General features: G+C 38.3%; 1 protein-coding gene across 5 annotated transcripts in view; it reads left to right on the top strand.

The window, feature by feature from the left end:
* The window catches only part of NFIB (nuclear factor I B), a 182,517-nt gene that overhangs the window by 138,552 nt on the left and 29,936 nt on the right, over positions 1 to 14,029 (top strand). For 2 of the 5 annotated variants that reach the window (XM_075527067.1, XM_075527069.1), the window contains exons 8-9: positions 1,363 to 1,547; positions 13,576 to 13,714. In XM_075527067.1, the coding sequence (XP_075383182.1) occupies positions 1,363 to 1,547; positions 13,576 to 13,714 (324 nt within the window). Of the gene's footprint in view, positions 1 to 1,362; positions 1,548 to 13,575; positions 13,742 to 14,029 lie in introns of all 5 variants that reach the window. The other 3 variants (XM_075527066.1, XM_075527068.1, XM_075527072.1) reach the window with 2 other exon arrangements.

Below are 14,029 nucleotides of genomic sequence, written 5' to 3'. Positions count from 1 at the left end.
TCACAAAAGAAGCTTCCATAATTATTTTTGGCCCTATACTTATGTATAGAACTTCATATTTGCTTTAATGTGTATTTTTTAGATATATGTATTTGAGTGACAGTCATAAACTAATTTGTAGATGAGCTATTTACTTGCTAGGAAACCTGATTTCTATCTGTATAGCCTGTTCTATTATGTCAGTGAGCAATGGTTTTGAGATTTGCAAGGTTTTGGTTACCAAGTACAGTAATTTTCGAACATTCTTACTGTTGTTTTTTCTTGGGCAAACTATGACTTGGTGCCAGCTCAAAAATAGCAAGTCACTTAAAAACTAAGCTGAAAAAACCCGAAGATATGAGAGGTAGTCCAGAAGAGCAGTGTTGGTGGTCTTGTGCTGTTACAGTATAGAACTGTGAGCAGTTTTAAAAATACCTTGCTTATACAGACCTGATTTTGTACCCTCCCACTCATGAAAATGAAAACACCGTTGTCTTTTCTCCATTTCCATTGAACTCAGTACCTCCTTTTTAATATGTTGCCAAGTAGGTGCCCTCTAGATGTGTAGTAAGGGTGGAAAGCAGGTTGTTGTGCGGTGTGATAGAACACTGTCCACTTCCAGTAGGACAACTGGGCAGCAGCAGGACATGCTAGACATTCTTTTCACTGTGAAAACATTGCTGGTTGTTTAGACATTACATATAGTCTATAGATAGAGAAGTGTGTGTTTGTAGGGGCTGGGAAGAAAGAGAATGTGAAGAAAAATATGTATGGGGTAGATACTCTTTTGTTTGTCAGAGGTATTTTTATTGGATGGGTTGGTTTCCCAGGCCCTGAAGTTGAATGTTCATTAGCATTTTCACAAAGTCAGCTAATATTCATGGCATTATTGATGAGTAGTTATTACCCTGTCCCCACATGAGGTAGGTAAAGTGCAATGCAGTGAGGAATCACCAACTCTTTCTTAGGACTTGGAGACTTTGCTCTCCTCTGTTGGAGTGCTGTGGATAAAAGTGCAGGTTTTATTTATTGAGTAAAATATTTGTTTTGTTTATTTGGGCTCCAGATGGGAAAACGGTATAATTGAAATGTCTGTTATGCTGGAGAAGGATTACTGTTTAAATAAAAAATTAAAAAATATTACGGCATAACCCACAAAACCAAAACAAGATACAGTATTTATGAATTTGAAACAGTAGCACTTTCCATTTGGGATGATGTGAGGGGAGGACATGTAAGTTTTTCTGTAAAGATGCCATGAAGCAGGAGTGCAGTGTACTGATTTATAACTGACTTTTTATTTTTCTTGCTGTAACACAGAGGTGAAGAATTTTAGAAGAAACAAGATGCGAAGTAATTTTAATTTTATTTTATCTTCTCCAGTCATCTCAACTAGAACTCCACCTCCACCTTCACCATTGCCATTTCCAGCACAAGCTATTCTCCCTCCTGCCCCGTCTAGCTACTTCTCTCATCCAACGATCAGATATCCTCCCCACCTGAATCCTCAGGATACTCTGAAGAATTATGTACCTTCTTACGACCCGTCCAGCCCGCAGACGAGCCAGGTACTGTAAAACAATGCGAACCCTCCAAAAGAAATCCTATGAGGAATGTGTGTCTTCCAGGGCGTCTAGACTGGTATCTCACTAGTTCTGGTCTCAGAGCAAGCTGGCAGCTGGCATATAGCTATTCAGCAACTTTTCCTGTTCAGCATGGTTGACTAAAGGGCACAGGTTAGTCATATCCACTCGCTGTTCCTCTGTCAAGCGTAAGAAAAATACTTGTACTGAACAAGCCGGCAGCGCTAACAGGGCCGGTGCTAGTCCTGCACCCCTCCTGCATGCTGGGCACCTCTGTGGCTGCGCAGGGCCGCTGGAGACAAAGCCCCTGCTCCAGGACGGAGCATGGAGTGCACTGGTATGTACATGCACACGCATGCATACACACAGACATACGGGTATATTTATAGACTGACAATGAAAATCAACTCTGGCAAGGTAATGCTTGCCCTGTTTCCTAGGCATCTGACATTTCTTTGCACAGATGCAAAGACATTACTGTAGTGAGCACAGCAGAGACCCACAACATTGTTTTTACTTCCTTTTGTAGAGAACATGCAGTAACAGATGAATTCCTGGCTGCTACACCGATTCAGACTTGTGTCTGATATGGGAAATTAACATGGTTTTCATTAGTGAAGTAATTTGTGAAGGACTGTGTGCAAAACTGCTTTCCATGATAGTATCAGCACATAGCGTTAGCATGTGATCTGCACTATAGGATAAACTGCAGTTGAGACTTGGTCTGTCAATACTTGGAATGTTTCCAGCGTCAGTGTAATGTAATCTTTGCTGCTTAGGCTGTTATTTATTTTTGATGCCTTGTCTGAAAGGCTCCTGTGGAGCCCTGTAGCTTGTGCTTTAGCATGTTTTTTGGAAGAGCCTTGGGAAAGTAAACTGAAGAGACAATGGTCAGGTTTTCCTACTCTTAAGAGTTAGGTTCCTTTGGAAGGACTGTCTTATCAGGGATGAAGGAGTTGCTGTGACAGCATTTTGTTGGGCTTCGCTTTATTTTGTTTTTCACCAATAATGACAGGCCTTTCAGTGTGCGTTTCAGGCACAAAAGCAATAGAACTTCATATTGAATCAAACTTTCTATGTTGAATAACAGATATGGACCCTCTGGGCTGTTCAGAATGTCATTGTGGCTATTGTCCCCATGGGCTAATGCTCCGGTCCAGCTGCATGACTTTCTACATATTTAAAAAAAAAAAAGTGGGTCCATAAAATCAAAATGTACTTTGAAGGGAGAAATTCCAACTATGTGATTTTTGTTGGTTACAGTATTAATGCAAATTAAACCAAAAAGTGAAATGGAGTATGTCGGCTTTAGAATACAAATTGCTATCTGTGCATGGATTAAAACTCTTTCAGTCCTGTATAGCATTTTTGCCGAGACTCAGCTGGGAATGTTGCATGCAGGACCTGATTTTAATTTGTGTAAAATTTCCATGAATAACAAAGTCTAATTAAGACATCCATTAAAAGTCCTTAACGTTAATTCAGTGCGGAAAATCTTAGAGGTCTGTTGGATTTTTTTTTTCTTAAACTGATGTCTTAATTAGGCACTATTAAGGGAAAAATTATGCAAATTAAAATCAGGCCCTTACTGTTATGCATTTCTTTAATTATTCAGTGCTTGTTTTACTTACATTTTGATTTCTTATATATATTAAAAGAGCAGATTAAGTGATAATCTCTCTGGATTGTTCAGTGTTCTGCTTTGGATCATCACTGAAAAAATACATCATCTAAATGAAGTATCTGACTTTCTTTCAGACAGTTGACAAATGTGTTGTCTTGTGATTTTAACATTGGGGAGTATATTCATTGAGCAGGAGAAGTGCTTTCAACTCTTTGCCCAACAAGAGTCTTACTCTCTTCCCTTATCTGCGGTTGAAAGATTAATCTTTAGACCTTAAAAGATAAAATTTTACTCCGCTGATTTTTTTCAGAGTAGTAGCAAACTGAAAACACTTCCTATTCTCATGTTGTGGCACCACAGGGAATAACAGGCCAAAGTGACCTTGATTTACTACTTTTGTCACCTTTCATAACCTTTATATTAGGGTAATGTTTTTCATTTCATTTAATATTTGATTTAGTTCCTGAGAAGAGGGGATGGGGTTAAACAACACCAACTATGGGATTCCAGGCATCTGCATCAGCTGTTCTCCACAATTTATTATCATTAATCACTATTATTAGTGGAATCTCTTTTAAATTTAATTCTTTAAAGTTCACCTCTGAGATGTGCTGTACATTAGAGGAGTTGCATTCCCAGTCAAAATATCTCTAAATAGAACAGTTAAAGGATGCCTGTACAAAAAGTAAAACAGCAAGAATAATTTTTTGCTTAGGGAAGAAGAAGCAGCCGTCTGTGAAGTTTCAGTGACAAAAGGGAATTGTTCTGATACAATGGCATGCTTTGAGCCAAACCAGTTTTTCTTTTCTAAATAAAACATGGATTTTTATTCAAACAAATTTAATTATTATAAAATGCAAAACTGCATCTGTAGGAATACCACATCAAATTTAATTAGACTTTCCCACCTCAAAACATACTCATTTGGATTTCAAAAGGAGAACTATGATGATGGTTTTAATTTCAGCCTTAGAAATAGAAAGGATGGATACCCTGACAGCATTTACCTAAAATGAACTGTTCCTCCCCAACATCTTTCAGTAATACACTAATTTAGATTGTTACGACAAGCAACTGAGATGCCTTGTACACCCCACAGCAATTTTGAGATTAATTACATTACTGCTGCACTGATTATAGTGAGACAGTCATGCTATTCAATGGAATACTTTAAGTAAAATTAGTTTAAAGATATAGAGCTCCCATAGGTTTCCATGGTGGGAAGCAGTGGGCAATTTTTTTGACATAACGTTACGTACTCCAAATGATGAACAGTCAGGAAGTTTAAACAGGCCCTTTGGCTGCAGTGAAAGATGATTCAACAATGGATGATCCTAAACAAAAGAGAGCTGTGGCTGTTGGTTTCATGCGTATCTGCATTTTATCCCCTGTTCAATCTGGAGAATAAATAAACAAATGTACTGAACAGAAATGGACCTTGTTAGATATAGAGCTGGACTTGCCTCCAACTAGTAGTCTGAAGAGTTCCCAAGGTTTTGAGAACTGCTGTACTTTCCACTAATTAAGTAATTCTGCTGAGCCCTTTTTATTATACTTATTTCAATGCTTTTCTTCTTAGCTAGGCACGCATGTTAGTTGATGAGATTGTGTGTGTGAGTATGTATCCGTATTATGATGGGGTACTGGTCTCTCCACAGTTAAATTGATACTGGTTACTCACTGTAAGTTTCAGCAAAAACTAATCAATTGGTATATGTCTAATCCACCTGTGTATTGAGGTTTTCAAAGCTACCACAAATTTTGAACATGTATTTCCTTTTTGAATGATTCCAGATGGGTGAATCTTTTAATCTTGGAAAATATTACCTCCTCTGTGTGTATGTATACATGTGCACGCACACACAAAAATCTGCATACGCTTGAAATGCATTAATAATTGAGAGGGTATGAATCGATACACAGTATCAAAATCAGACTTCAAATGAGCCTGAACAAATCACCAAGCACAACAACACTTGCATGGCTGAAGTCAAACCCAAAAGCTCCAAATTTAATGCCCTGTCATGTTAAATGGAATAATTTCCTGATTAAAGCATGGTGAATCACAGAAGGAGGGTCAGCAAGTGTGATGAAGGAAACAATGGTAAAGCAAACAGTTAAGGTGAATCCTGCTGAAGAACATCCTGGCATCAGTGAGAAATTTTTTTTCTGACTGAACCAAGTAAACTGAAGTAGACAATCTTGCAAGCCCTTTGAGTTTGGATTATGAAGGGCACAGTTTACAGGTAACCTTAAATAAAATTTTGTGACATTTTTGATGAAATATGCAGTTTTCAGTGGCACGGTAAAACTGCCTCCAATTTGGGGCAGTTAGATGGACCCTTTTCCTCTTACAATAAATGGCTTACACTTGTTATATACTACAGTCCAAGTGAGCTGGTGTCCACATATTGACTAAAATTCCTGGGGCTGTTAAAACATGCTTTGTTGCAGTGTGGGCTGGTTTGCAGCTTTGTCTTTTCAATGGTTTTAGCTTTGTCTGAAGACAGAAATATCTGAACAGCTTGAGAAGAACTGCTTCTGGAAGCTGGTGAGGCCACTTATTTTCCTCTCATAATTGATTGGGGTATTCAATTTTTTTGTTCAATGAAAGATAGGCACACTCCTCAGGAACACCAGGCAGATGCATTTTCATTCTTCAATACAATAACTGAGGTCATTTAGCAATGAGGAGGGAATCTTGTGAGGCTCTTGTGGGCCTTGTGGGCTGGTCAAAGGGTTTCCTGATGGTTCCTGGGAGAATACTAGCAGAAGCAGCCAACACAAGCAATATACGTGCATGTGGTTTCTTTAGTACAGGTAGCATCTTTGTTTGTTTACATTGAATAGTTTTCAGCTTCTTGGGCATGTCTTTCCTTGTAATTTTTACAAAATTATTGAAGATTAAATATGGCAATGCGCTGGTTTTAATTGTAATTGGGAGGCAGAGAGAGAGAGTACTAGCTTAACTGTATCTACTGACAAGGAATTTAAAGATTTAATTGCGGTTGTAAATGATTACGTTGTATTTAGTTTGCTCATTTTTAGATTATTAAATGCACAGTTATAAGTCTCCAGAGTGCGTGAAATACCATTCAACCCAAAGATACCTTTTGAACATTTATCTACAAAGAGATTTGTAGATAAGTGTTCCCGCAAGCCCATGCTTGTGTAACACGGACTTACCCTGTTGTTAAGGTAAATGTACAAGGAAAGCTGGGTATTTCCTTGTGCCCTACCTGTTGACAAATAATTCAGATTTTGTGAGCTCACAAGTAAAATTGTGATTCAAGATGGAGGACTCTTTGCCTAGAATGTCTTATGATATCTCTGTCTGAACACTGGTTGCTGAAGCTCTGCAGTTGCTCTCAGTTTCAGCAGCATTACATCAAGAAGAAAATGCTTTCTCAAATGGGTGAGACTCAGAGCTTTATAGATCAAAGTCAACACCTTGATTTCTCTCAGAAGTAGTACAGAAGTAATGTTGTCAGCCAAGAACTGGCAACAGCATGTTTTTTCTAAAGCCAATTCCTCAAGCAGACAGGTAGCTGCGTGTCACACCACCTGAAGCTTTTGTGTGGCATCTCCCAGTGAGGTCTGTGTAAGATGTGCTGTAGCAATGAGTTACTCACGTTACAGGGTATGGAAACTAGTGAGATTCATCCTATGAAAAGTGGTAAGGGGTGCTATAAAGAGGCAAAGTACATTTCTGATGCTAATATAGTGTCCAGTAGCAGAAAGGAAATCTGTACAGCCTTGCTTCTTGTTAAACAAATGCTTTATGGAACCCACCAGCTTCAACCTGAGGAGGAAGTGCCCTACAGTACCTTCTACAGTCTCACTGTCAGTGGTATAATAATACCATTCCCTTATGCTTAGCAGAGTCTCAAAGGCACTGTGTTATATTACTCAGATAGGTAATAACTTGAGGATATGTCTTCCGCACATTTGCTGAAACTGCCTCCTGTACCACTGAGCTATCTCCAGTGGGAGACTAACATGGCCATTGGATGTTTACAGGTGATGTAGCATGAGGGTGCCCTAGGCAAAAGCTCTACTGAGGTAGAAGGTTGGGTTTGCATCGTATAAACAAAAAAAAGAAAAAAAAAAGAGGGGAGGAGTTAGAAAAATGGAAGATACTTCTTCCAGTTCCTTTTACTTACAGATTTTCTGAAACATCCATCACTCTTTGTGGATATCACAGGGCACAATGGCATGGACTCAAAGACAACTTATGAGCTATGATCTCCAGGTTCATAGGTGTGGCTAGTAGACAACTGTTAAAACAAGGTATTTGGTACGTGAGCAGGGGACCAAAATGTGCAGAATTGGAACTTCTGCAGCTTCATCAACAAAATTAATTCAATCAGTCATCTCAAAACTACACTGCCATATGGTTTTGCACTGATATTCACCATAGTATCTGAACTTTGCTATTACAAGGGACTGGAACTGTTGAGAAGAAATGGGTGACTATTCTGAAACACGCTGAAACCAGTTTGGCTAAACTGCACTCATTGGTTGATCACCTGCCTATAATAGGGTAACCTTCTTGGGAAACACAGAGTTTCTATTGAAAAACCTGTGTTTTGAGATGCAAATATCTTGTTCTTCAAGTATAGTGGTTAGCTGGAATAACGTAATTTTTATTAAGCCCTGAAACTTCTTTCTGAAATACCTAACACAGTATCATATGTAGCTGTACCTAGGACATGCACAGGATTAAGATGATTTTTGGCCTTTGTTGATTATTTCTTTGAAGGTGCTTTGTATTTAAGATTCCAAGGAAAATTGGAATTATTTTATTCGGAATTTGGAATTATAATTACAATTATTTTGTAAAAAAAGATACTGTGCAAATTTAAACATAAAATATATTTTATCATTTAAGCAAATTAATAGTTTATGTGAATTGTTTAATATGTATGTCAAATTTCTGTTATGTTCGGATATCTCATCTGTAGATGTTAGTGTTGCCATTTCCCTATGGCATCAGAAATATTTTCTTTAACGCTGGAAGTAGTGAGCTATATGACAAAACACTGTCCTAAAATATAACTGAAGACCTAAGGTGTAAATGTGCTGATATTTGGGCAAATATGTGAACAGAAGTCTGAGAGGAGGTTGATTAATTACTGATTATAAGTAAGTTAGTAAAATCCCAGCAGGGAGAACAGGTATAGTGAATCCTGATTTTAAGAAAGGCCATATTCATACCTGTTACAAGTTTCTGTTCAGACTTCAGACCTAAGGATTAACTGGAAGTGTGTGTAGTGCACACAATCAGATATTAACAGTCTGACAGTCTGAGTTAAGTTATGTTACAGCTATGACAGTGCATACAACTCATCTGTGGCTTTGGGCACATGAATGGATTAATCTGTGGCAATTCAAGATGATGCGAATTAAAAAGCTGGAAGATGTAACACATATCTGAAAATCAAATTAGCCTCCAATCCAACAATAGAAAAATGTATACCTGCATAAACTGGGGCTAAATTTGCCAGACCGTCATTGTGTGTGCTTCTTTCCCTCTCCCATTTTCAAATGCACAGTTTGTTTATCTAAAACAGCTGCCTCCATGCAATTTGCTTGAAGTTTATGCCTCAGGCATCGTCTCTCTGTTTGTGAATCCGTCACACAGACATATTGATGCCCTAGTTGATGGTAACAGTTGATTTTTCACCTGTAATGCATTTGTCTGTAAGAATCTCTTCAGGGAAAACTGGAACTAGAACCTAGAACTTGCTTTAAATAAGGACAAAATGAATTTGTATTAAATGAGGTGCTATAAATACTTGTACTTGTAATTCAAGTGGATGCTGTCCAAATAGATACGTAGTTTCCCCGCTAAAATACCTTTTGACATAACTGCAAAAGTTAAAAGGAGAACAGGTCACAGAAGCTATTTCTAGCAGCCAGTTTTCAGTAAGATTATGAATTGACAACTTCAGAGGGCTATTTCTGACCAGAGGGTTTCCCTCTTTGCACTGAAAACTTAAAGCAGGACAGAGGACTTGCAACATCTGAGAGAGCCAGTGTTCTTGAGCTTGTACTGCTATCAACTACTGTGGTCCAGAATCTAGACCTTTATTTCAAAAGCTTTTAGTTTTGTGTTTGCAAAGATAACTAAAGAAGTGTGAATTTAGCAAAAACCAATGCAGCAATGTCAGCATCAGTCTGAAGACAACCCTAAGCAATAACTCTGAGACAACTACATGATCTGTTTATTTAGGACTACTTTATGATCTTAAGCTGCAAACTAGAAATAATAACTTAAATATCAGTTTTGTTAACTGCTTCACTGCTGTTCGCTGCATGCAAGAAAGACAAGTATGGACATTTCAAGAAGGTTTCTTATGAGTGACATTCGTGTAACATAATTTGGGAGAGTACAAGACTGCTTTTCATAAACTCTTGTTTTCAAACGTAGCATAGCTAGGAAAAACACTGAAGTTTTAAGAAAATTTCATATGTGCCATTTCCCATGACAAGCTGTGTCAAAGGGAGGACCTTAGTTCACATCAGAAAGACAGCTAGGATTGTTGAAGAAGAATTACATATGTAAAAGTTCCGGTAGGTATGTGCTTACCTACAACTGAGGTTATTTAAAAATTTAAATACAGGAAGCTTTCAGTATGGGGGGAGAAGTTAGGTTCTTAGGCATGGTACACCAAGCTCTGTCTTATGTGTACTTATCCCTTCTTGTGTTATCTTGTTTGCTGAGCAATAACACCTGAACAGTTATTGCAATATACGGTATTTGACATTACTGCAAAATTTTAAAACAAGTGTTATGTTACAAATGTGAAAACAGAGGTAAAGTACTTGAAAAAGGAAAAGAATAGACGTTAGAGATTACAAAAATAAAAGAAGAATAAATCATAAAGTGCAGTCAGAAGATACTTGGGGAAATGTGACAATATGCAATAAAATTGTTAAGAGGCAGGTAACTAGGTTATAATTGCATTTGAAATCTAATGTGCAGTCAGAGTCTGAAATGTTAGAACCATAAGAATTAGACTTACTGAAGTAACGAGTTTTCCCTTTTCTTACTTTGGAGGTTTTATTTTTCTGTCTAGAGGTTGCAGACCTCAGTTTCATTGTATTGTGTCTGCACTCAGTTTTACATGTAGGACAGATATGGAACAATGCCTACCATTTAAGAAGACATTAAATAAAAGAAAAGAAATAGAAATGTAGACACTTGGTGGGGGGTCACAAATCACATCCACTAAAATCACTAGCAAATTCCCCATGGATTTCAAGAAGGACAGGATTTCACTCTCAATTTGGATGAAGTGTGCTGATGTACTGCACTGCTGTTACGTACCGCACAGGGAAAAACATGGTTTACATGAGAATGGGGTATAAGTATATTCTTTGTCTTATAAGTCAGCAAGGACAGGGTTTGCTCATTTGGACGATATGCACAAGGACTAAGCTGGAGTCCCTGTGAGCCATTGCATTCCTGTTGACTGGGATCACTAGGGAACAGTAGAAGGTGATACATTGCTGTAAATCGTCCTGGTCTCCAGCTGTGTCCTTCTAATTCATTCAAGTCTGGCTTTGGAGACAGAGCTGCTTTTGGAAGCTGATGACACTAGCTGTTTTAATCCATAAACTCCCTGGAATCTTCTTTCTTAGTTTTTAATAAAAGTTGGTCGTTTTGGTAAGGGATTCTCAGCTGGTTTTTTGATATGTTAGCATACCACATGAGCTAAGGCTCCTAAGATAGCCCTGTGGTCACAGGTCAGTGACTCCACCGCGGAGCTACCAGGCACAACTGAGAGACGGTAGTCCCTCCAGCAGGCTGGGTGGGCAGCTGGGCTGCCAGGCAGGAGAAGGGGCTGGCCTCTGCAGCAGGCTCCCCAGAAACATACTGAAAATCCAGTCCAACATAGCAAGCAGGTCTTACTGACAAGAATTTAGGTGTTTTAGAGAAAAGTTTATCATAAGGCCCGCCTATATTTCTGACAGTTTTCCCCACAAATGCTTCAAACTGTGTCCCTTACCCACGACAGAGCCTGTTTTATTGCAACATCGAGATGTGTGAGGTTGAACTCTGTACAACTCGCAATCAGCGAGTCAGGATCCTTGCCTCTAAGCTTTGGAGTGTCTTGGGTCATTTGTATGGGGAATTTATTTTAGTTAACTCTTAGAGATTTTCTGAATTTATGTTAGTTAAAGTTTTAATTTTGTTCTAAGGCGGGTGGAGTCAAATTTCTGGTCTCCAAGACATCTGATTTTAGGGGCTGGCAGACCTTTAAAATAGAGCCCACAAAATAAAATTCCCTAAACCACTACTAAGATAGATCTCAAAGGAAGTGGACTTCTTGACACATACTTAATATATGACTGTTTGCTGTAATATAAAGATGTAATTTGTATTCTTGAGGAAAGACCTCTGTAATTACTGAGTGAGTTCCCCACTTATGACTCATTGGTCATGTAAGCATGCAAGCAGATGCTCAGTAAACTTTTAGGCCACATTAGTTTCTAGAAATTGTCTTGTATATATTCTGCCACATCTCATTTTCATTTCAAGTACACATAATAAGGGAGATCTATCTAACTGTTAAGTTTCACCCAGTGAATAAAACTTTATGTAGCATGCCAGCTATTTGGGGAAATTGTGTTATTTGTGAAAGTATTGTAATTCCTCTGAATCTGTGCTGCTTTCTTATTTTGAAGCTACTTTGACAGCTGACACTTATTCCTGTTACTAAACTCCTAGTAGTGACTTCTCAGCTTACGCAGCTAAGAACGTGAATGCAGAAGTGGTAAATACCACCCAATTTGTATATTTGCAAGATCTTGGGATTCCATGGCTCTTTTGTCCCCACCCCCACTCCAACACTGCCCCAAACATACAGTTATGTTTAGGGGGTGACTTTTTTAATTTAGAAGTGTAGTTTGTTGGCCACTTCTCATTAGTGTACATTTTTACTGTTATTTTTCATTGTAAGGCTTGTGATCTTCGAGAGGGAAATAGTCTGCTAACTGCTTAATGTTCCTATGAATACAAGATTGGTCTCCATTTGCACTTATATTTTCTAGGATTTTCTTCTGGCTTAGTTTTAGATGTCCTAAAGAACAAGACTCTCCCTTGGGGGCATTTGCCAAGTCTAGTAGATCATACTGCCAGGAAGTTTCTCCTGCTATTAATTTTACATTTCCTCCTTCTCTATTTCATTCCATTACCCCAAGTTTATACTTCCTGTACTTTCCAAATAATTCCTTCCTCTTCTTTGTGTTTATACTCTGCACATACTTGCAGTAATTGTCTCAGCCCAGTTATTATTTCATTATCGTAGTCATGCTTACCTCTTTTAACCTTTCCTTGTATCAGTTGAATCAGTTCCTTTATCAGTCCATTTCTTTACTCTAAGTTATCTCAAATTTGATGAGATCCTTCTGGTAATTAGATTCCCAGTATTTTTTACTTTGTATGGCTCTATTTTAAAATACCTATGATTCACAGAACACACAGTCAATTTAAGACAATTTAAGACAAGATAAGCAAAAGTTATCAGCCACTGTTGAAAAAACTATTTACTACTTGCTAACTTTTACTCCAAGTTGGAGTATTTACAGTCATGCACAATGTCTAAGGCATGTTTAAGCATTGGATAAACGTATACATTTACCGGTGAACATTCCCAAATTCAGATGTGCCTGTATGCAGAAAGTAGCATGTTACCTTGATGACCTGTACTATAAGGTCATACGTAGACTGCTTCTTGTATCTATGAAAGAAGTGTCTTCATTTATTATGCTCTTGACTTGCAAAGTTCCCATTATTAAACACTTCTGAGTTTTTGGTAGGCGGCTTTTGGCCAGATATTATGACATATGCATTATAGTGCATTGTATCCTAACACCCCCCTCCCCCAAACATGTGAATTATTAGTTCGCCTTCCAGTATGCGTAATCTCTGTGAACAATTGTGATCAAGTCTTGGTTATGCTCCAAGCCAGAGTGGTATGGCATGTGAAAACAAAGGTTCTGCATCATTCATTTGCTCTTAATACTTCGTACATTAGGGCCTATACCTGGTCAGTTTAATCCTGCTATTGTGGGATTTACTGTGGTTCATAGCCACTGTGTGAACAGCAAATATATTTTGAAACAATCTGATGCATGCTGCATCCAGGAAGAAAGCAAGCTTACCAAAAAATACTGCTACTTAAGCAGGTACTACCTATCTGAGGAGGGATCTGCCTGCTGAAAATACCACATAGAAATTCATAGCTTTGTTAGAACAGCACATACCAACACACAGGTATTACGGTGATGGGCATTCTGGAAAACCCTAAGATAGGTGGGTAGGTTGCTTAAACGCAATGTGTATGTTTCACAAGGCATTCTTTTGGTTTTGTTTTGTAGCCTAACAGCAGTGGTCAAGTAGTAGGGAAAGTGCCTGGCCATTTTACTCCAGTTTTGGCACCCTCTCCCCATCACAGTGCGGTGCGACCTGTGACCCTGACCATGACAGATACTAAACCCATCACTACATCCACTGAAGGTGAGACATCTTCACCTACAGCAACCAGTAAGTATTTCTTTAGGAAACAAAAAATGTCCATCGAAGATTCGATATGATTTCAAATTGAGGCCAGAAAAAGGCGCCTTTTCCTACTATTTGACCAAGTGGATGCTCATCATTTTACATGGAGAGCAAATGTGATCTGATTGCAAAGCTTTTCCTCCCCAAATTTCAACCAATGCATCATGTTACATGAACCAAAGTTTGTGACATGGCAACCAAAATGAAAGGGAAAAGCCTGCATATTTGACCACTATTCAAGAAAATGAAAACGTGGTTGTTCATCTAAGGTGG

This window comes from Mycteria americana, chromosome Z, assembly GCF_035582795.1.
Source record: "Mycteria americana isolate JAX WOST 10 ecotype Jacksonville Zoo and Gardens chromosome Z, USCA_MyAme_1.0, whole genome shotgun sequence".
NCBI lineage: Eukaryota > Metazoa > Chordata > Aves > Ciconiiformes > Ciconiidae > Mycteria > Mycteria americana.
Note: the sequence above shows the minus strand (reverse complement) of the source record. Positions and strands in the feature narration are given on the sequence as shown.